The sequence below is a fragment of the Passer montanus genome, unplaced genomic scaffold, assembly GCF_014805655.1.
Source record: "Passer montanus isolate IOZ18808 unplaced genomic scaffold, ASM1480565v1 scaffold196, whole genome shotgun sequence".
NCBI classification, from domain to species: domain Eukaryota; kingdom Metazoa; phylum Chordata; class Aves; order Passeriformes; family Passeridae; genus Passer; species Passer montanus.
This window is the reverse complement of record NW_024366547.1, coordinates 379,368-404,313: the sequence shown is the minus strand read 5'-3', so window position 1 is coordinate 404,313 and position 24,946 is coordinate 379,368. Positions and strand designations below refer to the sequence as shown.

At 54.1% G+C, this 24,946-nt stretch overlaps 1 protein-coding gene across 2 annotated transcripts; it reads right to left on the bottom strand.

Moving 5' to 3' along the window:
- Positions 1 to 1,701: 1,701 nt before the first annotated feature.
- PALD1 (phosphatase domain containing paladin 1) lies at positions 1,702 to 24,509 on the bottom strand. Of its 2 annotated transcripts, XM_039706748.1 has the most exons (20): positions 24,419 to 24,509; positions 17,074 to 17,271; positions 16,847 to 16,949; positions 16,476 to 16,655; positions 16,235 to 16,399; positions 15,988 to 16,148; positions 15,772 to 15,847; positions 15,009 to 15,157; positions 14,829 to 14,925; positions 14,615 to 14,719; positions 12,185 to 12,280; positions 11,878 to 12,012; positions 10,401 to 10,517; positions 9,715 to 9,894; positions 8,725 to 8,922; positions 8,321 to 8,461; positions 7,657 to 7,728; positions 7,408 to 7,548; positions 4,581 to 4,736; positions 1,865 to 2,014 (listed from the first exon to the last, which is right to left on the bottom strand). In XM_039706748.1, exons 2-20 carry the CDS (start codon positions 17,259 to 17,261, stop codon positions 1,865 to 1,867), a joined length of 2,610 nt encoding a protein of 869 aa, XP_039562682.1. In that variant the 5' UTR covers positions 17,262 to 17,271; positions 24,419 to 24,509. The 2 variants fall into 2 exon arrangements, with proteins under 2 accessions (XP_039562681.1, XP_039562682.1); XM_039706747.1 differs by lacking the exon at positions 24,419 to 24,509 and having other exon boundaries at positions 1,702 to 2,014.
- Positions 24,510 to 24,946: the final 437 nt, after the last annotated feature.

Here is a 24,946-nt window from a genome sequence, read left to right as displayed (position 1 = left end):
CAATTGCTGTAGCCCTGCATTGGAAATCACTTGTTAGGATGGTGGGAAAGCAGAAAGGAGCCTTTGAGCCCCTCAGACCAGGTGATGCAAAGCTCCAGCCTTCATTACCAAGATTAAAAGAGGCTGGGATTTCCTAAGCAATTAAAAACTGTGCCTAATTAAGACAGGACTAATAGGCAGGACTTCCAAGGGTTGCTGCTGGGGCAGGAGAAGGATTTGCAGCAAAAGAGCCTGCAGGTAATTGCTTTAGTAAGGCAGAATAGATGGTGGTGTGAGGACAGAGATGTGTGCTCCGTTAAAAACTAAAATAAGAGGAAAAAAAGAGGGGGAAAAAAGAGGAAGAATAGCATCAACAGCCTCTTGAAATTACTCAATCAACTCTCTGACTTCATCAGCAGCAAGTTATCCAAACACTGCAACACTCAGTGAGGGGCAAAACATTCAGTCAGGTATTTCTGCCTGAAGAAAGGAAAAAAAATTAAAAGCACATCCCCAAATGTGCGGCTAAGCCAAAAAAAAAAAGAAAATGAGGGACCCCTTGGGACCTGGGTCTGTCACAGCCAAGGCTGAAGAAAAAGCAGAGCTTTGCTATTTTAAAACCTTGTTTTTCTTTCCAGCCTCCACCTTTGAATTTCTGCCACCTCCCGCCGCTGGCGGCGGATGAAAGCGGCTGCTGGGACAGACGGAGCGTGTGCTCCTGCTCTGTGCCTCCCATCCTGCTCCCTCCCTCCCAGACTGCCCCCGAGCTCCTCTCACCCCACCCTGAGGCCCCCTGGGACCCCTCATTTGTATCATCTCCTTTGGATTAACTTCATTTTTCACTCTTTCCTTAAAAACAAAGGAACCCCCCCCGGCATTAATTTTGCTTTTATGCCTCTGCTGAGCAGCTCAGCGCCCTCAGCACCACCCTGGCACTCAATTTGCTCGAGGCAGGGGGAAGTGGGACCCCAAAACTGGGTACCACAGCTGCCATTCCCACAGCTGCACCCACGACTAAAAAGAGGTGGGAAGAAGCAACAAATATGGCCAAGCCCTAAAAATACCCAGGTTTGAAGTGACTGGGATTTCTGTGAGTCCTAATTCTGGCTGCTGGTGTTTATGGCTCCATATACACATGGAGCCATAAAAATATAACTACATATATATATTTATGTGTATATAGACATGTACATCTGTGTGTTTGTTCACATAAATACACCTCTGTGTGTATAAATACATAAATTTGTGTAAATGCTGGGCTGCCTCAGGGAGAAAGCGAGGAAGGTCTCGATTTTTAATTTACAATATTTTTATTGCGTCCAAAAGAACCCCAGAAATCCTCCCGTCCTAAGGCAGCTTCGAGGCTCACCCCTCCCTCCCCACCCCCTCAGATTTGGGGAAAACAGTCCTTTTTTTCGCTCTTCCCCACCCCAGAGGCAGCAGCAGGGCCCATGCTACACGAAGTCCCCGCGGAAGGGACGGGACGTGGCCCCCTGCGCCTGCCAGCGGCCCCGCAGCGTGCACAGGGCTTTGCCCTCCAGGCTCTCCAGCTCCGGGAAGCCCAGCTGGTTCAGCACCTCGTAGACCCCAGCCACTGCTGCCACCTGGAAAGAGAGGGACAAGGGAGATTGGAGCACCCTCCCACCCCAGGGATGCTTTTGCCACCTCCGGGCAAAACACCCCTGGCATCCCCCCATCCCGGGTGGCCGAGGAAGGTCTCGATTTTTAATTTACAATATTTTTATTGCGTCCAAAAGAACCCCAGAAATCCTCCCGTCCTAAGGCAGCTTCGAGGCTCACCCCTCCCTCCCCACCCCCTCAGATTTGGGGAAAACAGTCCTTTTTTTCGCTCTTCCCCACCCCAGAGGCAGCAGCAGGGCCCATGCTACACGAAGTCCCCGCGGAAGGGACGGGACGTGGCCCCCTGCGCCTGCCAGCGGCCCCGCAGCGTGCACAGGGCTTTGCCCTCCAGGCTCTCCAGCTCCGGGAAGCCCAGCTGGTTCAGCACCTCGTAGACCCCAGCCACTGCTGCCACCTGGAAAGAGAGGGACAAGGGAGATTGGAGCACCCTCCCACCCTGAGGATGATTTTGCCACCTCCGGGGTGAACACCCCTGGCATCCCCCCATCCCGGGTGGCACCCCCTTCACCTCCCCCAGCCTCTTTCCAGCCCCAGTTTATCCATTTTCTAAGCCTCTTCCTTGCTGCTGGGGTCAGCCATCACAGGGTTTGTTGGCTTTGGCACCCTCCTGCCAAAAAGCTACAATGGCGCCTTGTTTTTGCTAAAAACGCGGGGATTATGCAGCGGGAAGGGGCGCCCCGGGGGTCAAAGGCTCCTTGTATCCACAGGTTGGGTGTTTTTCCCTCCCCTCCAGCAGGAAGGGGGAGTGGGGAGGGGCGGATGGAAGCCCCACATACAGGAGATGTGGCATTAAAAGGGGCAGCACCTTTCGGGGCTGCACTCCAAAAAGATGCAGCGCCAGAAGAAAGATGCTGCACTGAAAGATGCTCCAGCAAAAGCAGGGAGAGAGGGCAGAGGTAAATCCATGTGCTGGAAATGCAGCCCCAAAAGGTGCAGCCCTAAAGGATGCAGCCCCAAAAGGTGCTGCTTTAAAAAATACAGCATTAAAGGTGCAGCACCAAAAGGTGCAGCCCCAAAAGGTGCTGCTTTAAAAAACACAGCATTAAAAGGTGCAGCACCAAAAGGGTGCAGCCCTAAAGGATGCAGCCCCAAAAAGTGCTGCTTTAAAAAATACAGCATTAAAGGTGCAGCCCCAAAAGGTGCAGCATTAAAAGATGCAACCCTCAAAAGTGCAGCTCTAAAGGATGCAGCCCCAAAAGGTGCAGCACTAAAGGACAGCCCCAAAAGGTGCAGCACTGAAGGATGCAGCCCCAAAAGGTGCAGCTCTAAAGGATGCAGCACCAAAAGGATGCAGCCCCAAAAGGTGCTGCTTTAAAAATACAACATTAAAGGTGCAGCCCCAAAAGGTGCAGCATTAAAAGATGCAACCCTCAAAAGTGCAGCTCTAAAGGATGCAGCCCCAAAAAGGTGCAGCACTAAAGGTACAGCTTTAAAAAATACAGCATTAAAGGTGCAGCCCAAAAGGTGCAGCACTGAAGGATGCAGCCCCAAAAGGTGCAGCTCTAAAGGATGCAGCAACAAAAGGTGCAGCCCTAAAGGATGCAGCACCAAAAAGTGCTGCTTTAAAAATACAACATTAAAGGTGCAGCCCCAAAAAGGTGCAGCACTAAAGGTGAAGCTTTAAAAAATACATCATTAAAGGTTCAGCCCCAAAGGGTACAGCACTAAAGGATGCAGCCCCAAAAGGTGCAGCACCAAAGGGTGCAGCACTAAAGGATGCAGCACAAAAGGATGCAGCCCCAAAAAGGTGCAGCCCCAAAAGGTGCAGCACTAAAGGATGCAGCACGAAAGGATGCAGCCCCAAAAAGTGCCGCATTAAAAACTGCTGCAGTCAGCCTCAGGCCTCCTGTGTCCAGCCACCAGCGAACACCCCAAATCTCCAGAGCAGCTGCTCCAGCCCCAGCGCCGGGCAATGCCAACAGCGGCAGAAGCGGGATGCCAGGGCGGGGCGGGCACCGGCCCCGGCCCCGGCTCCGCCCTCTCATCCCCCGCCGGGTGGAGCAAAGATGCCAATAGGAATTAGCAGCCCGGGAAGGGGGAGAAAAACTCTCTGCGCCGTAAGAGAAGTAAGAGATGGAAATGACAAAATAAATAAAAAGCCAAGTGAAATTTTAGGGTGCATCGATAGAAGTAACACAACAAAAGAACAAAAATTAAGAGTGAAAATAGTAAGATACAGTCGTGCAGTAATGAAATTTAAATAAATACAAATAATTAAAATTTAGTATTGGTAATAGCAGCAAATAATAATGATAATTATAATAATGATAAAGGTAATACTACTACTAATAATAAATTTGCCATATCCCCATTTTCTTCTTCTCCACCCTGACTCTCCTTTTATGCAGAAGAACCCCCCAGGCACCAGCACACACACCCTATGCCCCTCACAGCACTTGTACCACCTCCAAAGTCCCTTTCCTAGGGAAATTTAGCCTCTCCCCCAATATTCCCATTCAAATCAATGTATCCCAAATAAATCCAGCGCCAACATCTCCCCCAAGCAGGAAATATGGGTAATTTAGGGTTTCTGACCCAGCCTGCCCCCATTCCATAAGGATCATTTAGGGTCTCTCACTCACCCCCATTCCATTTTTCCAGCTGGTTCCCAATCCCCTGGGATATCCAGTGCCACCATCCCACCCTCCCAGATCTCCCACCTGTCCTGCCCTGGCAGGTTTGGCTGGTGGCCCCCAGCCCCAGATGCTGCAATCCCAACAAAACCCCTGGGAAACTCAAACCAGGGGAAAAGAGCAGGTTTGGGGTGGGAGTGGTGGGATGCCAGTGCCAGTGTCAGTGAGATCTCCAGTGGCTTTCCATGAGAGCCACCAAGCTGGGGAGCAGAGGGAGCACAGACGATGCCCCAACAAGCCCAGAAATCAGGCGTAAGTTAAGGATGGGTGCCAGTAAACTCCTGTATTCCTACATAAACACGAGGTGCCAGCCTGGGAGAGCCTCACCTCACGCATCCAGAGGCTGAAGGGCCTCTGCCAGGAGTCCTTCTTCTCCAGGTGCAGGTAGGCGTTGAAGAGGATGAGGAAGATGTAGCGCTCCAAGTACTGCAGGCTCCTCAGCTGCAGCGTCCGCGTCTCCCGCTCGTCCTTGCCCGACTTGGCCTGGAAGGAACAGCACAGTGAGGCACCTGTGGCACCCCCAGGGGAGATTCCTGCATCCCACCCTCAGCCACAGCCCTGGGAGAAGCCTGGGAAGGGCACAGGAAGAGGGAGGAACACTTTGGGGACAAAAATGAGCGCATCCGTCCAGCCCGCTCCTGCTGGGCTTGGCGCTGCAGGCTGTCATTTCCTCATGGTTTCCAGAGGGTACCAACATTCCCAGAGCTCAAAAATAGGCGAGGGGTGGCTAAACGTGGGGGGCAGGAGCAGGAATAGGCTGCCAGGTACAAACTGTACCCCAAACCATGAGTTCCTGGACTGTAAAGCACTTCCCCAGGGAAAAACGTCTCCCTGCAAGGCATTCCCACCTGGATTCAGCCTCTGGTTCCAGAGGGGGAGAAGAGAAGAGAAGAGAAGAGAAGAGAAGAGAAGAGAAGAGAAGAGAAGAGAAGAGAAGAGAAGAGAAGAGAAGAGAAGAGAAGAGAAAGAGAAGAGAAGAGAAGAGAAGAGCCATCACATCTCCCAGTACTATTTTATATATATAAATTATAAATATATCTCTTATATGTTTTATATATATTAGTGTTCATGCATTCATTATTTCTATTTATTGCTTTATTAGATATTGTATGTAATTATACAGTAATTTTAGTAGTAGTATCATTATTATTATTATTATTATTATTATTATTATTATTATTATTGTCATTATTTTAAGCCCTGCATGCTGCCCCTTCTAGGAATTAATAAATACTAATAAATCAGAGCTCTGATCCCATAGGCCACCCCAAAAAGCAGCAATTCCTCACTCCAGCTCTGCCCTTGGGAAAAGGTGTCTCCTCCACATGTGTGTGCCAGTATTTGTAGAAAGCAAATCCTATAATCCTGTTATTTATCCTGGTACTGTATTACCCTATTTATTTTTCATTCTATTATCCTATTATTTACCATGTTGTTATATTATCCTACTTATTTCTATCCTATTATTTATTGCTTTATCCTATTATGTTATTTATTTTTCTTCTGCTACTTATAATTTTATTCTATTAACCCATTTTATTTTCTTTGACTATCTAATTTTCTTCTGTTACCCTATTACTTCTCTTCTTTTTTAATCCTATTTAATTTTCTTCTTTTACTTTATTACTTCTCATTTTATTCTATTATCATATTTTTTCTTCTATTATCTTATTATTTACCATCTTACTATCCTATCATTTATCTTTTATCCCATTATTTATATTTTCCTACATTTTCCTATTTTTTCCTCCCAGTTAGGGGTGGGAAGAGGTCGGAACAAACCAAACCAAGCCCCCAGAACACCCATAGTAAAGGAGGGAAAGCCAAAATTAAAGTACTTATCCTGAATAAAGACAAATTAATAAAAATAAATGTGACTATAAATAAATTAATAATCACTACATCTGCAAATAGTTAGGTCTCCAGAGGTTTTCTCTCCCAGCTCCCCAAAAAATGCAGAGGATCTCAGGAAGCAAACCCCCAGGAAGCTGCAGATGTTCCTGGGTGATTGAACATTTTGGTTTTGCCTCTCCCCATGAATCATTGGTGGCCTTTAATTGAAAACACAGATCAGTGGCAGCTGGAGCAAAATGGGATGGGATGGGATGGGATGGGATGGGATGGGATGGGATGGGATGGGATGGGATGGATGCTGCAGTGAGGAATTGCCAATGGGAATGGCACAAACCACCCCAGGAATAACACCAGGCCCTGGGCTCTGCCCTTCCAAGGCCCCGTGATACAGCTGCACAGGTTTGAAGCATCCCAAATCTGGTTAAAATAATCCTTTTTGCTTCTTCATCAGCTCCACGGAGTAAAACAGGGCTGTGCAGCACAGGCTGAACTGGCCACGGAGTCCATTCCCAGGGGCAGCTCCCCTTCCCAAAGCTGAATCTCCTTCCCATACTCTGAGGAGCCAAAGGCGCCTCTGGGGCTGGGAGTGGAGCGGGACAGAGCAGCCCTGCCCTCTGCTGGCTGTGCCTGTGGGATGGGATCCATGGGATGGGATCCATGGGATGGGATGGGATGGGATGGGACGGGACAGGATGGGACAGGATCCATGGATGGGATGGGATCCATGGGATGGGATGGGATGGGATGGGATGGGATGGGATGGGACAGGATGGGATCCATGGGATGGGGAGGGGGCAGGCTGGGATCAGTGGGATGGGGTGGGATGGGATGGGATCCATAGGATGGGATGGGATCCATGGGATGGGACGGGATCCATGGATGGGATGGGATCCATGGGATGGAACGGAATGGGATGGGATGGGACGGGACGGGACGGGATGGGATGGGATGGGATGGGATGGGATCCATGGGATGGGACGGGATCCACGGGATGGGATGGGATCCATGGGATGGAATGGAATGGAATGGAATGGAATGGAATGGAATGGAATGGAATGGAATGGAATGGAATGGGACAGGATGGGATGGGATGGGATCCATGGGATGGGATGGATGCTGCAGGACAGGAACGCTGGGTGGGATGCGGGACGCAGTGCAGCAAGGGACAGCTGTGGGTGACGGTGACCACAAGAGCCCTGGCACCTCTCTGGTGACACTCCAGCGAGCTGCAGCTGTGGCAGGGCTGGCCCCAGAGGGCGGCTGCAGCCCCTGGAATGGCCCGTGCCCGTGGGGAGCTCACCTGGCGGAAGGTGCAGATGATGATCTCCCGCAGGTGGTAGTGCATGGGCGTCATGGTCTCGCTGACCGTGTCCAGGGCCATGTCCACCTCCTTCTTCATCCGGTGACCGTCAGGCAGCAGCTGGACCACCTTCATCACCACCTGGAGCACGGGCAGGAGCAGCAGGGCTTCACCTCCCTGCCTTGTCCCACTACCCCTCCCAACAAGCAGCTGAGGCTGGAGGGGGCAGAGGGAGAGCCCAGCACTCACCTCGAACTCCCCCTTGGTGTACTTGGCATCAGGCACACTCACAATTTCCTCCTCGCTCATCTCAGGGATGCCCTGGGGTGGCCAGAGGGGACTGGGTCATTATGGGCTGCACAAAAGTGCAGAGCCTGTGCCCAGCCCAGCATGCCCCACCTTGTCTCTGCTGGCACAGAACATGAATATTTCACATTTCACCCCTGCCCGAGGAGGGAGCCACGTGTCTGGATAGACAGAGGACTGTTCCAGGTACTGGCACAGGGTGCCCAGAGAAGCTGTGTCTGCCCCTGGATCCCTGGAAGTGTCCAAGGCCAGGCTGGACAGGGCTTGGAGCCACCTGGGATACTGGAAGGTGTCTCTGCCCATGGCAGGGGGTGGAACAAGATGAGCTTTAAGGCTCCTTCCAACCCAAACTATTCCATGATTTCCCTTCCCTTAACCCTTCATCCTGAGGAGGGAGCTCTCAGGAAGAGGGTAAAGGCTCACCAGGGATTCACCCAGACTTCTGGAGTGAGGCACAGCAAACAACAGCACACAGATGTCCACCCCAGAGTCCACCCTGACCCTGCCCACACTCCTTTCAACCCTCCAGCTGTGACACAGCTGCCATGGGCTCTCCAGAGCTTCCCCAGGAACCCCACCAGGGGCTGCTGCAGCCCCCTGTACTCACGTTGAAGTGCCAGAGGGTGAGGACAGCGATGACCATGGCCGTGGTGGTCCTGCCCCGGCCACTGGAGCAGTTGAACACGAAGGCTGTCCGCGAGTCCTCGGCCAGGGCGCTCTTCATGGCCTCCAGCAGCCGGTCAAAGTCCTGCCAGGATGAAGCCAGTGGGTTTTCAGGGATGCAGGGCTTCCTCACCTTGGCGTCCCCTTTGTCCTACAGCCTCCAGGGTGAACTCCCTGTTTCCAGATCCATCCTTGCCCACCTGAAGGCACACAGCCTCTGCATGCAGCATCTCCTGGGGATCCCCCCTGGCCTGGCAAGCACCCCACCTGCCCTAGGCACCCAAGGGACATTCCTGCACAGCACCAGGGCTGGCTTGGCACAGAGCAGCTCCATCCCTGCCTGGGTACCTGCTCCTTGGGAGCACAGAAGTCAGGGATGGGGATGCGGCGGTAGGTGAGGCCCTGGCAGGAATTCTTCTGCTGGCTGAATATCTCCTGCGTGGTCAGGCAGCTCTTGAACATCTTCATCTGCTTCTCTGCCTCCAGGTACACCTCCAGCCACTTCTGGCACTTCAGCAGGTCCCCCTTCAGGGCAGCCTCCAGTTTCTGCAGAGGACGGAGAAACCCTCGCTGTAACACCCACCCCTCCTAATTTTTAATTAGGATTTTCATCAATGTTTTTTGATGCAGGTGCATCACTGTCACCTTTTTCGGAAAAATCCCCTTACCCAGGATTTTCTCCTGGGAAGCTGAGAAGCCTCTCCTGGTTTTGCTGCTTTTCAGTGTAGTCTAAAGATTGTTTATCCAGCATGTGAATTGTTTTTACTTAATGGCCAATCACGGCTAGCTCTGTTGGACTCTGAAGAGTCAGTCACAAATTTTCTTTATCATTTTTGTTAAGCCTTCTGATGTATCCTGTCTCTGTTATTTAGTACAGTTTAGTATAGCATTCTTTAATATAATATAATGTCATAATATAATAAATTAACCTTCTAAAAACATAGTCAAATTCTTCTCTTCCCTTGTCCTAAAAACCCTGAGAAAAACCACAAAGGTGAACATCCCAAACCCCACAACAGGTCCTGGCCACCAGTTCTGCCCAGCACCCACCCTCTGTGCTTAGTGGGAGCCACAGGAGCATCATTTTTCACCATGCACTCCCCCACTGCCTGTCTCCCCTGGAAATCCAGCTGGGAACATCCGCTCCCCTTTCCCCAGCTGCCTTTTACCCTTACTCTCACGACATGCTATAAATTCTTCCAGGGTAGATCTCTGCTTTGCTCCCAAAGGAAAACAAAACTAGCAGCTCCAGAGGGCGAGGAACTATGAAATCCTGTGGAAATCACCCACGAGCGTTCCTGGGAACCTCCAGAGCACCCAGCACCTCGCAGAGCTCACCTCCAGCTGCTGGGGCGAGGCAGCAGGCACGGGGATCAGCTCCTCCAGGAGCCCAGGCTCCCGCAGGGTGTAGATCTGCTCGTTGCCCTCCAGGACCGCTTCCTCGCGGAGGTTGATCCAGACAATGCGGGAGTGCTTCCTCTTGGCATCCGTCAGGTACCGCAGGACGCTGCCCAGGCTCTGGGGGAAGGGTGGGCAAGGGTGATGGGAGGGCTGGCAGCCAGCCTGGGGTCCCTGCCTGTCACATGCACATTTTCTGGAAAAATCCCTTTGCCCAGGATTTTTCTCCTGGGAAGCTGAGAAGCCTCAGAGAAAAAGGGAAACAGTAATTATCTCATTTACTTCTCCTGTGTTTTGCTGCTTTGGAATGTGGTTGGAGATTGTTTACCCACAGGTGATTGTTTCGCTGGTTTCTGCTGTGAATTATTTTGACTTATCGGCCAATCAGGGTCAAGCTGTGTCAGACTCTGGAGAGAGTCATGAGTTTCATTATTATCTTTTTAGCCTTCTGTAAGTATCCTTTCTGTATTCTTTAGTATAGTTTAGTATGGTATTCCTTATCAAAATATAGTATCATAAATAATAAATCAGCCTTCTGAGAACATGGAGTCAGATTCGCCATTCCCTCCTTCGTCGGGGCACCCCACAAATACAACACCTGCACGATGTGGGGTGGTGTCCCTCACCTTGGAGCTGGGCTGTGCTGTGCCATAGACGGGCATTTTGGGCACCCTTCGGAAGTTGGCCACGCTCATCTCCTTGGCAGTGCTCAGCACGTCGGGGCAGAAGCGCTCATCCGCCACCTGGAACGGAGCAAGGGCCAGGCAAGGGATGCCCCTGCCCACCCTCAGCTCTGCAGACACCACTGCCCGTGGGCCCTGCTCAGGACAAGCCCCCAGACCTTCCCTAGAGCAGCATCCAGGGCTCACAGCTGCGTTTCCAAGGTGGGACGGGCTCCTCCTGCAGCACAAGGCACCAGCAGCCCCAGCCTCCTCCACCCCACCCAGAAACCACGGAGCTGCTGCCCAGGCGCACACACAGGGTGCTCCAGACACATTCACGTGCACAGGGATCTCTGGCCACACATCTGTCCTCACATGGAAGGGACTCTAAAACCATCTATCCTTGCTGAGGGTGCCACACCCCACGACACCTGCCCTACAACAGGGAAATCCTTGTGAATGCAGCAGGGGGAGTGGGCTGGAGACAAAGAGAACCCCTCATCTCCATGCCCATGTTCATGTGGCAACAGGAGGAGTTTATTCTCAAGCCCTTCTTTATAAAGGGCATTTGAAAAACCAGGTCTGGATAGCTCATAGGTCTGATCTTCTCCCCAAATCCTGGACCAGCCACATGCTGGCAGCTTAGGAAGGAATGTAATTGGTTGAAGTTCCTGTCAGTCAGCCCAGGGGCTAGTTTGTGGACCCAGCTGAGTTGAATTAATTGGCCCAGTACAAGCCAGCTTGTGGCAACATCTCCTCCTTTTTTTCCTTTATTAAAATTGCAACCTGCTCTCTGTCATCCATCTGCAAGGGTGATGCAGTAAAGTGAAAAAATTATAAGAAAAAGGCCTCAAAAATCAGGCCTGCTCTGGCTGGCCTGTCATTTCTTCTAAGGGAAGCTAGCCCTTTGCAAGTTCCCACGTGAAAGCAATCCTGGTGTGAGCAGTTCCTTAGCATAACAATCTATTCCTGGGTAAAAAACAACAGTGTTTTTACACCATGAGATAGAAAAGTGAAAACTATCTCTCACAACTTTTCCTGCATGTACACACCGGTGGTTTGAGTGAGGGTAACAACTTCTTAATTACCAATAAAGTAATTGCCAAGAAAGCTACTGACCAATCAGAGGCACACACGGGGTCTGTAAAACCGTACAAAAACGAGTTGTGTGCCTAAAAAACGGGCTTTTTCCACCATGAAGAAAACACAGCCTCCATAATTTATCCCCATACAAGGGCCCTTTGCAAAGTGGGTGCCAGAAGACAGCACGGGTTTAACCCGCGTGAGCCCACGGAGCTGCAGCATTCACCTCTAGGAGTTGTCAGGTGAGAACTCAGCTAGCACACCACAGGCTCAGTGGGGCTTTACAGGGCTCTCCCACCCCTCTGTGAGGGCGGGCACGCTGGGCAGGTGCCAGTCCCACCCCTGCAGTGGCACTCACCAGCACTCGGGCGCCCTTGGTGACGAGCTCGGCGGTGACGGTGAGCTCGGCGCAGTTGGTGCCCGCCTGCAGCCGGTACAGCTCCGGGTGCCGGCACATCCACCTGCTGAAGCTGAGGGCAAAGCCCAGGGGGTACTGCCGGCGGGGGAGGCACCATCAGCCTGGGCTCTGAGCCCCCCCTGCCCGCTGCCCCGCCGAAAAAAACTGCTGGGAAACTCCAAGGGGGAAGGCCCCGCCATGCCGCCGCACAACAGAGCCGGAAAGGAAGAGGGCAAGGAAGGTTTTGGGGTGTTCTGGCGGTTTTTACCTGCTCGTGAAGGTAGTAGTTGAAGGCAATCAAGTAGAAATAGCGTTCGAGGCTCTGCAGAGTCCTCTGGAGGAAATACTCTTTGGTGCTGCTCCCCTGGAAGCAAAGGACAGGGAATGTGTGGTGCTCAGTGCTGACCAGTCCTGCAGCCCACAGCAGAGCAGGAGGCTGGGAAAAAGCCCTGCAGACACTTTGGATGAATTTTCTTATTTTTTTAATGAAACATTTCCAGTTTCTCATGTTAAATGATGCTCAAAGGCATAAATTCACATTTCAGCTCAAAACAAAAGCTTTCCCTTAGCACAAGGACAGACTTGGAGCAGTTCCAACCAGTCCATGCTTTCACATGGACACACTGTCCAGCTGGGACATTCAAACCCAAGGGGATGGTTCTGGAAAATGTGAGGTCCTGCCCCGATTCCATGGCCTTTGGATGAAATGCTCAAGCAGTGGCATCCCTGGGCAGAGGGATGCCAGCCACACACCCTGAAATATCCTTCAGTTCCAAGTGTCTCCCTCTTCCATGTCCAGAAGCATCCTGACACCCATGTTTCCAGCAAGCTCTCCTCCTCCTCCTCTTTATCATCACCTCCACACCCAGGCACATTCTCCACCTCAGCCATCCTCTTTTAGGGAGGAAACTCCAACCCTTGGGATTTTCCATAATTCAGAAACCTCAGTGGGGGGAATGGGGGTGTTTGTACCTCTGAGCATCCCATCCAACAAATTAACCTGGCACCAGGTAAGGAGCACCCAGCATGGCATCCACAAGCAGTCCCAGAGAGCCTGTGGGAACCCACTTCCCAGGCTAGGATGGAAAACCCTGTAGGATGGGGCTGTGGCCAGGCTCAGCTCGGGGTTTGCTCATCCCTGACATTACGTGGCTGACTCATGAATATTTACTTGTTCTCCCCAGGAGAAATCCGGCCTGCACTCATTTATCAAGAGGAAAGGCAGGGGGATTTGCTCTGGAAACTCAAAACAAAGCCTGTGGGGATGGAGCCATGCCAGGTTTGCCGGCAGCACCGACAGCTTCCCGAGCACTTGGATTCCTGCAATAAAATCCAGCCCAGTGCTGCCACCCAAGGCAATCCTCCTGACATTCACCCTGTGCGTGGAAAGGGGAATGAGCCACTCAGGTTTCAGCCGTGGAAAGCCAGGTATTGTGGGAGTCTGGCTGCTCAGCAGCCCACACCAGGATTCACCTGCACCTCCATCACTTGAGGGCTTAAATCTCCTTTTCTGTCCCCCAAACCCAGGCAGAAACCCACAGACCTCATTCCTCCGTGCCCAGAAAAGCCCTTCCTCCCTCCAAAACCAGCCAGCTCACCCAGTAGCACTCCAACACAGAGAAGTCCAGGCTGGTTTTCCGATGACAGATCATTATTCCCTCTCCCCTCCCCACCCTCCACGTGCCCCCAGCGCATTTTCCTGGCCCCTTGCCACTGTTTAAACCTGCTCTTGCTCCACAAAGACTTCAAATAAACACTCCTTGAGGCTTATTTACGGCAGTCCCCCAGCCGTTTGTTTTCCAGGAGTCCAGGATGACACGGGGCAGGAAAAAGTCAGGGAAAGGCTTCAAGGCAACTGGAAAATCCCCTGTCCCATGCCCAACCTTCCCCTGCTATGCAAGAGAACCTGCCAGCACAAGAACAGTACCAAATCCACCCTAAAAGGGAACAGGGGATTATAAAATTTGGGATTTGACATTAGGCACCAAAAAAGTGACAGTAAATGCCTTTTTTCCTGTTGCTTAATCATTTTTATGGTTTGTTGGTTTTTTTTTGCCACAGGGCACCTGGTTCAAGATTGCTCTTTACAACCAGCTCCAGCACTTCCACTCCACGTTCAACATTTAAATGAGAAAATCAATCTCCAAAGAAACTGGGATCAGGGCAGCACTTCCACCTGAGCACTCCTATCACCTGGTGAGGAGCCCCCTGGTTGGGCAGGGAAGATCACAGCTTTCCAGCATGGAAAGCCAGCCTGATGGCTCTTCAAAACAACAGGAAAAAACATAAATCTACAACTAGAAAAGCCTGACCTTGGGTGACTATATTTGCAATGATCCCTCCCAGCTCCCAAGGACTTTTACCATCCAGGCTGATATTGATTTTCCAATTTTAGAGCTGATGAAATCAGGGCACAGGATATTATTTGCCCCCAAGGTCATCTACCAGAAGCAAAGCCCAAACCAGTCTGTTCTCCCCCAGTCCCAGCCTGCTCCATTTTATGGCTTTTAAAACAACTTGGGGGGGGAAGGAAAGAAAGAGACACTCCACAACTTTCCAGGTTTCATATCGCTGGGAAATCTCCAGCTCACAGGAAGCTCTGGGTTTCCAGAATTTACATTCTTCTCATCCCGGCGCAAAAACAGCTCAATAAATTTCCCGGTGCCGATGGCTCGCATCCGAGCACTCCTCTACCTACCTGGATCTGATAATCCTCCCCAATCCCTTCCAGCTTCTTCTTGTACTCGTAGATGGCTTCCTTCATGTCGTGCATCTCCGAGCAGGAGGCGATGGCACCATCCACCTCGGGAGGAGCAAGCGGGAAATTGCTCTGTAAGCCTCGGATCTGAGGGGAATCTCCATCCCTCCCTCCCAGCCAGCCCCCTCCAGAGGGTTCACCAGCACCCCCTTACCTCCTCCACTATCTGCTGGCCTTTGGGGACCATCTCCATGAAGGTCTGGATGACCCAGAGCCTGTCCCTAGGAGATGTCTTGGGCAAGGGGGGGAAGCTGCCATGGGAGAAGGAGGGAATCAAACCAGCCCCAGGGGAATGGGCATCCCCCAGTCCCACCCTGGGGGCTGCTCTGCTTACTCAGCCTTCTGGGGAGCTCCTCGGTGGTGGTGGAGCAGCAGGGTGCCCATGGCCATGGCCAGGTTGGTCCTGCCCACGCCAGTCTGGCAGCCGAAGAGCAGCGCGGGCGGGGGTCTGCCGGGGTCCCGCAGCAGCAGGCTGGGGCTCTCCTGGGAGGGAGGGAGGGACACAGGGATGGAGGGATGGAGACCTCGGCAACCTCCAGGAGAGCCAGGTCTGCCCCAGCAGTGGCTGGGATGGAGGCCATGCCTGGAGGGGTGGGTGGCACCTCCCTTTTGCTCAGGGGATGGGGTGGATGGAGCAGGACAGGACAATGGGTGGCCCACCCACTGCATTCCCCTGCACAGTGCCCTCCCCATCCACCAGCCTGGCCACCCCACTGGAGATGTTCCAACAACTCATCCCCAGCCCCTTGAGATCTCATCTTCCAGAATGTTAAGGAAAAAAAACCAGCTCTGACATCAAAAACCTTTGCACCAAAGGCAGATCATTCCAGCCAAAGCCACTTAGGGAAGAGCTGCCTGGAGGTGGCCAGGGATGGTCATTTCTAGCCAGGGGTAGGGATGAGCTGCTGGACAACGTGGACTTCTCCAGCAGGATCCTACAGCAAGGGGAGTGGGATCTGCAGGCACAGGCATCCTCTAACAGGCAGAGTTAAGGAAAACCAGAAGACGCTCTCAGGCAGTCATGGTCTCCAACACATCACAGGAGCAAACCCCACCCCAAGGAGGCCCCCAGGACCAGGTGCTCTCCCTTTTCTCACCCTGAGGCAGCGGATGAAAGCATCAAACTGCTCCTCCAAAGGCGCTCCCTCGGCGGGCAGGGGCAGCCGGTGGTACCTGCCGGGATGGGAACAGCCCTGGTGAGGATGGGACCACGGAGGGCCTTCATCCCCACCACCACGGGGGATACGTGGCGTGAGGCATGCCAAGAGCCTCCTCCGCGTGTGAGGAAGAGGAGGAGGAGGAGGAAGGAGGACCTGTAGGAGGGCTGGAGGAAGACAGGCCTGCGATAGACCTCGTCGGTGACCTGGATGTCCTCGTCACACTGCACGCGCACGGCGTGCGGCTCGTCCCGCAGCCGCTCCAGGTCGTTGTACACGTAGTAGACGCTCTCGCTCAGCTGCGCAAAGTCGCGGATCTACGGGAGACGGGAAAAGCCGCGTCACAGCCCCTCCCCTGGCCTCTGACCCGTGGCATGCGCGCCCTTCTCCTGTGCCAGCCCACCTCCTTGCGGATGGCCAGCTCCAGGCTCTCGGCCCGCGCGCCCCGCTGCAGGCGCTGCAGGTTCTCGTGGAGGTTCTCCTTGCCCCGGGGCGTGTAGGACACAAAGTCCCCCTCCAGCCGCAGGAACACCACGGGCTCCTCACGGACGCAGAAGAAGACACATTCCTGCAAATAGCGGGGGAGAGGTTGTCTAAAAGCTCTGCTGGCTTTTTCCCACCCCAGTTCCCACCCTGCCACCAACCTTGTGGCCTTCTCTCTGCAGCTTCTGCAGCACGAGCTTGAAGCCGTTGAGGCTGGGCTGCCCCATCCCGAACACGGCGTAACCTCCTTTGGCCTGCCGGAAGTTGGGAGCGCCGCAGCTGCCAGTAGTGTTCAAAACATCTAATTTTCCATACACATCCTTGACCATGAAGTATTTCCCCTGCAAAATATCAGAACAGAGAAGGTGGGACATCACTGGATATGAGCGAGGTGGGACTTCAACACAGCAGAGTGTAAAAGTGGCTTTTTGCTACGTGATCTCTGAAATGAGCCCCCCTAAAAAACTCCTGAGGTCCCCAAAGCCCAGGCTGAAAGGAGCTGGGTGATTAAATTGGCGGCAGAGATGCTCACCTGCACCAGGTAGTGCTCCAGCGTGGCCTCAGAAATGCGTCCCACCCTGTAGTTGGCCTTCAGCAGGTCATCGTGGATCTGGAACTCCTCCCTGCAGTTGTACCTGCAAGAGCCCACAGGTGGATAAAGGAAAAAAAATGATGGCATAGGTCAAGATCAAAACAAACCCAGATTTTTAGAGGGGAGGGTGGAGAAACCCAGAATTTTGGAGGCTGCTGAGGACTTACGTGATGACCACGGGCGCCACTTTGTTGGTGATGATGGACTTGGCCTTGCTGTTGTGGAGCCCCAGGGTCTGGAAGGAGTGGATGCTGAGGGAGTGCTGGTCCTCCATGCTGCCGTCTCCCGGCGCCCGGCTCTCCAGGGGGGATGCCGAGACCGCCTGCGGTGCCGCGCTGGCCGTCGTACCCATCATCCGTGGGCAGCTGTGCCAGGGTGGGCAGAGAGCAGCGGCGAGGAAAGGGGGGAAAAACAACAAAACGAGGAGGTAGGGGGAGAAAGAAAAGGCAGGAGGAATTTATTTTTCATCCACTCCTGATTTAGGATGGGAAAATCCCAGGCAGGCACAGGGCAACCCCCTGCTGACAAGCGGCCAGGGAAGGAAGGCTAAGCCAGCCCTTTCCCTCCCGCTCCCACAAAAAGCTTTCTTCCTGCCTGCTGCTCCATCGGGGAGGTGAAAGTAGGGCTGAGGAGGGGAATAAAGGGTGAAATGCTGGATCCGGGCCCTAAACTCTGCTGAGTCAGCACATGGCACTGCACTGAGCCCCGTCCCCTGCTCTCCCAGCACCCACACACCACTCCCCGCACGGAAAACTCTGGAACAGAGAGCACGTGTTACTGGGTGCTTGGCCATTTCGGGTGTGTGCCAGCCTGGGAGCTGCCTGCACATCAGCTGGGGGAGCACCCAGGGACCCCGAAAGCAGCCCCTGCTCCATCCCCAGGGAGCTCATCCCTGCACAAGGATGGAATGAAAAGGGCCAGGCTGGCGGCGGCCAGGAGCATCCCGCCACACTCCAGCGGGCTGGGACAATGAGCCGACTGTCTGCGCCAGCCAGGGCCGGATCCCGGCTTCCCAACAAAGCCGGGGATGCCAAAGGGGTAGCCTGGAAAAGACAAGAGAGTCCCCAATAAAACCTCCTTTGTGCTGCAGGGGAATAGCCCTGGCAGCACCCGGCAGGGGACGGTACCTGCTCCGAGGCGATGCTCAGCGCTGGGAACACCGGGAATGGCGCTAACCCAGCCCTCCAAACCCTCCTGCAGCTGCTCCTCCTGCCTTACAGGCAGCACAGGAGCAATCCCCGAGTGCAATCCCAGCGAACGTGATGCCCCCGGCAGCTGCAAATGCTTCCAGTGGGGGGAAAAGCCTGCGGAAAATGTGCTATTTCTAGACCGCTGTGCCCAGGCACACGTTTTCCCCTCCTCCCCATCTTCCTTCCCTGCTCCTCGGAAAACTTGTTGCTCTACTGTGAATTTTCTGCACCATTAGGCAGCCTGGTTTCTTTTACACACAAGAGCAGAGTGGGGGGGAAAACAAAAACAGCTGTTTCAGGCCAGTGCCGTTTCTCCAAAGTCCTTTTGAGTGTTTCTTTCACGTTAACGCTGTGAGAGCAAAAATAAAGAAAAAAAAAAAAAAACAGGGAGGTTTTGAGCGTTTCAGAGCAAGCGCTTTGGAGAGCTCAGGCAGCAAGCATGGGGCATCCAGCCAGGATGCTTTTTTTCTCTAATCTTGCTCAGAATGGGTGCATCTTTTCAAGAGTGGGCTGGATCGATCCCTCTGGGTTTGCTCCAGCCATCCCCACACTGCAGGATGGAGATTCCACCCCCAGTTCCAAAGCAGGCAGCTCCTGCATTTCCTTTGTCTTTCTCCCCTTCCTACAGACACTCACTTTCACCCTAAAATCCCCAGGGATATTTTCTTTTCCCGACAAACCACACCAAGAAATAACAGGCATAAAAGATGCCGGGCAGATTTGGAAATTGTCTTTCAAACCACAAAATGAACGGAGAGAGGAAATCACATCTCAGCTTCTTCCCCTGCTCCCTGCTTAGGCTGGGCAGGCAAAACCAAGCAAGAAAAGTACCGAAATTACCCAGAGTGGGTGCTGAGGGAAGCCAAGGGAACTGCTCTAAAAAGCCACGGGAAGAGGGAAGTGCTGGTGTTATCCAAATGGGAGCAGCTATTTACTGGTATTGCTGCATCTGTTGGGAGCAGGATGATTTACACACCCCCAGCACCCACTCTGCAAGCTGGGACACAAAGTGGAATGGGTAGGGAAGCAAAACGCTGCCTCAGGAAAACAGATAAAATGGTCTTGGCTGAAAACTTTACCAAATATTGCTGGTGGTTGCAATGGGAAGAGATGCAATGAAGGCCATTGCAGGCCAGCCAAGGGAAGCAGGAGCCCAGGGCCCAGCCTGGCTGGGACCAGCCCACCAAAGGGCTCTGAATTAGCCCAAATATCATCGTTTTCTCCATCACTGGTCAGTGTTAGCAGCACCATGAGATGTTCCTGCACTGGAACAGGACGCCCAGAGAAGTTGTCGATGCCTTTCAAAGTGCTCAAGGCTGGATGGAGCTTGGAGCAACCTGGTCTAGTGGAAGGTGTCCCTGCTCATGGCAGGGGGGTGGAATGAGATGATCTCTAAGGCGCTTCCCACTCCAAACCATTCTGGGATTCTGTGATTCCAGGTTAGGACGCTAGGAAGCAAGCCACGTGGATTTTACTACGTCATTAGCCATCAGCTGGCATGGGTTGGTTTTGAAGGGTTAGTTTTGAGCATCCCTTCCCTTTCACTACACTGTAACTGGGGATTTCCTTCCTAGGAGAGAGAGGAAGCAGAGACAACATCCCCCTGCACAGCATCCTGGCCTCCTTTCTACACCTTGCCCTTCTTTTTTGGGGACAAACGCCAGAAATATTCCCCCAGCCAGCAGCTCATCCCTTCACAGACCCCAAAGCCAAGCCTGAGATCAATCATGGCCAAGGCTCCTGAACAAAGAGCCCATTTTCTCCCCAGATGCCAAAAGAACCAACACCCTGCAGAGGGCATCCCACCAAACAAACCAGCAGTGCTCCTCTCCAGGTGTTTTCCCTAAATTCAAAGCGCTGCCTATTAATTATTCCTGCTGCCTAATGAGGAAGCGGAGCCTCCGGGTGGGCAGGGCAGAAGTGCTTCCCTTCCCCTCCAGACCCCGTTTCAAAACACCCAATTCTGCCAAGCCTGGACAGGGAATACCAGAGGAGGCACCAGGAGCATCCCAAGAATTCCACTTGAGCATGCCAAGGGATCCTGTGCGTGCGGCTGCCGCAGCCTCTCCCACAGAAGTCACCTCGCTGTAACAACGCTCTGCCCTCCATCTTCCCACCTCTCCCACCCTCCACCCGGCCCAGGGGTTATTCCCACACCCGGGGACCTGGCGAGGACTCAAAGCTGGAGCAAACAATGGACTAAATATAGTGGGAGGTGGTCAGGCTGCAGCTGCAGGATGCATCTGCCCCGGCCACCGCGCCGAGGAGGAAGCGTGCACTTGCCTGGCCGCCTCATTGTCAGCAGGAAATAAATCAAATAAATCTCCTTCCGTGCATCCTCGAGACATTTTATAGCTTTTAAAGCTCCTCTAAATGAAAAGCAAAGCCCTTTGGGAAGAAGCAGCAGCAATGGCAGCATCCTCCTAATGCATCCATCCTTCCTCGGTGTGGGGCAGCCCCTGTGGCTTTTCAGCGTGGAGTCAGCGTGGATGCATCCCCGAGGGACCCAGGGGCACCCCTGCAGCACTGCTGAGCCGAGCAGGGAGGCAGGAAACACCTCAGGCCAGCAGGAAGCTCCTGTGCAGCCGGAGGGGCATCACCAGAGCCCGCAGGAAGCGGAGCTGGAGCTGAGCCCCCCGCCCCGGCGTGCTCTTTAACCCTCTTCTTCAAAAAAAACAGTGAAAACGAAATCCCACACAATCACCTTCTCTGGGACAGCCTGCCTGTGCCAGGAGATATCCCAGAGCAAAGGCTGCATGGGAACCAGGCTCCTGTTGTTCCAGGTGATGCCGGAAGGAAGCGGCCTGCCTTCTTGAAAGCACATAATAAAACAAAAAATAAAGGTGAGAAATAACACATTAAGCTGCGGATGATTTGGAATGTGTTATCCACTCACTGAGCTGTGAGGTTAAAATAAGGCAAAGAACCAAAATGCCTCAAATCAACCAAAAGCGCTTTGCCAAGGGCAGGAAAAGGCCCTGGAAAGAAAACTTTGCAGCAGACAGCTCTGCTTTTACAAGCCTTGACTCATTTATTAATATCTTTAAAGGAGAAAAAGCAACTCCATCCTCAACAAGCTCATCCTAGCTGGAGCTGAGCCCCCCGCCCCGGCGTGCTCTTTAACCCTCTTCTTCAAAAAAAACAGTGAAAACGAAATCCCACACAATCACCTTCTCTGGGACAGCCTGCCTGTGCCAGGAGATATCCCAGAGCAAAGGCTGCATGGGAACCAGGCTCCTGTTGTTCCAGGTGATGCCGGAAGGAAGCGGCCTGCCTTCTTGAAAGCACATAATAAAACAAAAAATAAAGGTGAGAAATAACACATTAAGCTGCGGATGATTTGGAATGTGTTATCCACTCACTGAGCTGTGAGGTTAAAATAAGGCAAAGAACCAAAATGCCTCAAATCAACCAAAAGCGCTTTGCCAAGGGCAGGAAAAGGCCCTGGAAAGAAAACTTTGCAGCAGACAGCTCTGCTTTTACAAGCCTTGACTCCTTTATTAATATCTTTAAAGGAGCAAAAGCAACTCCATCCTCACAAGCTCATCCCTTGGTGGCAATGGCCAAAAATGTAACTAAATAAGCGGCATTTCCTAGAAAGTCCAGAGGTATTTCCCACTCAGGCTGGGATCAGTGCTGCCAATCCCCCCACCAGCATCTGCCAAGCACCACAGGAAAGCACCAGTGGGATGCCTGCCCCCAAATCCAAGCAGGAGCATCCAGAATAACGAGAATCAGGCATTTCACACCCCCTCCCCAACATGATCCTGGTTTTTGGCAGAAAACCGAGTGCCACATCCCCATCCTCCATGTGACCAACTTGCCTTTAGTTACTTGACTTAAAACCCCCCACCCTGAAACCAGGGAAAGCAGTTTGAGACAGGGAGTGGAGGAGAAAAAAAGCCACCCCAAAAATGGGGATGCCAATGCGCTCCCCACCCTGAGGAGGATGCTAGAATCCATTGGGAATGGTATCCAGGCTGCAGCCCTTCTTCACAAACCTGGTTTGCATTATTAATCAGCATAATTAACCTGCCTTGCTAAGCACAGCCTGGGAGGAACTACATTCCTGGAAGTGTTGGATGGGGCTTGGAGCAACCTGGTCTGGTGGAAGATGTCCCTGCCCACGGCAGGGGTGCAATGGGATGATCTTTAAGGTCCCTTCCAAACCATTCAGTGACTCCAGGGTTTTGCTGCCTCACACCCCCCAACTTTTAAGGCCTGCTGGCAGGTTCCATCTGTCCCTGGGGTGCTGCTTTTTGGGCAGGCAGGAGGTGCTGGGGCTGCTTGCTGTTGGGGTCAGGGGTTTCATCGGGGAGCAGCGATGGGAAGAGGGACAAAGCCCTGGCTCGGAAGCACCAGCCCTGCCAGCTGTGCCATCAGCTCACTGCCAGTGGCTTCAGGGTCTGCGGGCACACTTGTCTGAAGGGTTTCCTCTCGGCAGCACAAATTAAAAAACAAAACAAAAAGCCCTAAAACACGAAGATAAAGGCTGGGGGCATCTCCAAAGAGACCAGCGACCTGCGGGCAAAGCTTTTGTCCCGTCCCCAGCCCGCCAGGAAGCACCACAGCCCCACACCCAGAGCAGGGCTGCCAAGGCTCTCCCGGCCGGAGGTTCTGCGGTGTGACCCGGCCGTGGCTGGCAGGGGGAGCAGGGTGTCCCCAAGGCTGGGGAGCCCAGCCTGTCCCCCCCTGCTCGCCATCCCGGCACGGCCAGCGCCACGCGGAGCCGGCCGGGGCGCTTTGGGCAGGCGAGGGCTGTGATTTTGTGCTATTCCTAGCTAACCACGGCTCCCCTCCCAAGGCGGGGAAGGCTGCTGGGGCAACGGGACGGCTCCTCTTACACGGGGCCGCTTTTGCACCGCACCTTTCCCAGGACAAGCAGCACCTTGTGCACGCCAGCAGCGTGCTTCGGGATGCAGCAGGACTCGGAGCTCACACATCTCCTCTCCCCCGCCCCGCTCCCTTAATAAATAAAGCAAAAATCAAGCAAATCCCAGGGGGGTTCTGCTCGCAGCAGAGACCTGCCCGTTATTTTTAGGCTCCGTGCAAAGACATAATCACTTCCTGCCTTCCAGGAAGGAAATGTCCCACCACCGCTGCCTGGCTGCCTCCTCCTCAGGCAATGCCCGCCTGCCCCCAGCCCAGCCAGCCCAAAACCCGCTGTTTTCTCCCATCCAGGGGAGAAAAACAAGCTCGGGATGTGAGGGGTGCCAGGGCCAGGAGCGCTGCGGGAAGACGAGGGGGTGCCGCTCCCCCAGCACGGGGAGGATGCGCCGGGGAAAGCGCAGGGAAGCAGCTCCGGAAAAGTCCGGCAGCCATCGGAAACGCAGCCTGGATGAGGTTTCTGGAAGTTTTCAGCCCCGAGGAGCTGAGCTGGGAGTTGGCAGCCTTGCTCCCGGGACATCCCCTCCGGCAGCGAGGGGCACTCGGTGCCACCGGGGGTGGGAGCGCCCCGGGCTCCGCGCCATCCCCCGGGAAGCCCATCCCAATCCCAACCTTCCCGCTCCCCTCGTGCTCCCGACATGGGAGGCTGCCCGGCCAAACCCCAGAGCTCGGCTACATCTGCTCCTCTTCCTCCTCCGCCTTCATCCCCCAGCACCTCCCCGCTTCCAGAGCCTGCTCCCCAGGCGGCTCTGGGGGTGCAAGGCAGGCACAGCCAAGAGATGCAAATCCCAAAACTCACTCTGGAGCCGCAGCAGGCACAGCCGGCACCGGCCGACAGCCGTGCTGGGCTCCCAGCCCGCTGGGGCTGGCTTCCAGGCCAAAAGAGGGAGAGAAAAGCCCCTTTTAAATAGGAAACGCAACTGCAAAGGCAGGAGGGGTGGGAGGATGCCATCCGCGGGGCGCATGCTGGGCCTCAGAACTAGCGACCCACCTATTTTCCAGGGGTTTGAAGCCCAGCCTTGGCTCTGGACAAACCCTCCCCGCCACGGCTGGGGCACCTCATGGCCACGCTGCGGGCTCTGTGCTCCAGGGGGAAAACAAACCTTCCCCCCATTGTCCCGCCTGCCTTGGCTTGGGGGCACCCCCCGGGTGCCCATCACAAACCCCCTCGAGGGCTGCTCCTGCCCCTCCATCTCCTTCCCACCGCACCGGGCCGGGAAACGAGCCCCAGCACCCCGGGGAGGGCAGCAGAGGGGCAGCCGGTGCCGGGGGCGGATGCGCGGCCCGGGGCTCGGGGAATGCTCGGCCCCGGACCGGGATGGGGCAGGATGCGCGGTGCCGGGGGCTGGAGCGGGGAGAACGCGCGGAGCCGGGGTTCGGGGGGGAATGCCCGCCTGGGAGAGGGGGATGCCCGGTCTCGGCGGGGATACGGTACCTGGGGCGCTCCGGGCTCAGCTCCCGCGCCGGGCCGGCCGCGCCGTCGGGCGCCCCATGGGGGCGGCGGGAGCGGTGGCGGGAGCGCAGCCCCGCGGACAACCACTGTCCCCTCAGGGACCCCCGGCATGCAGCCCCCATCATCTCGGGGACCCCCGGCACGCAGCACCCCCAGCACGCTGATCCTTCCATCATCTCCTGGTGACAAACCGGAGAGGGACTGGGACAGAGAGGGGACTGTCAGATGCCACCACCAGCCCAGTCAGGTGTGCAGTTTTGGGGGCATCAAGGCACTGCTGGCACTTCTCAAAGCCAAAAAGTGTTTTTCCTTCTCAGAAACTGGAGACAGGGATGTGTGTGGTGGAAGCCGAATATCCCATCCAATGGCTGTTCATTCCCCCTTGTCCTGGCACTCCATGCTCTTGTCCAAAATCCCTCTGCAGCTCTCTTGGAGCCCCTTTGGGCACGGAAAGGGGCTCTAAGGTCTGCCTGGAGCCTTCTCCTCTCCACATGAACACGCCCTGCTCTC

Excerpts from the sequence above, each read along its gene's own strand:
- PALD1 (XM_039706748.1), bottom strand. The coding sequence starts at position 17,261 with ATGATGGGTACGACGGCCAGCGCGGCACCGCAGGCGGTCTCGGCATCC. Across the intron at positions 14,926-15,008 it reads GGAGCTCCCCAGAAGGCTGA|CTTCCCCCCCTTGCCCAAGA; the intron begins GTAAGCAGAGCA and ends CTCCCATGGCAG. Across the intron at positions 4,737-7,407 it reads TCATCTGCACCTTCCGCCAG|GCCAAGTCGGGCAAGGACGA; the intron begins GTGAGCTCCCCA and ends TGTTCCTTCCAG.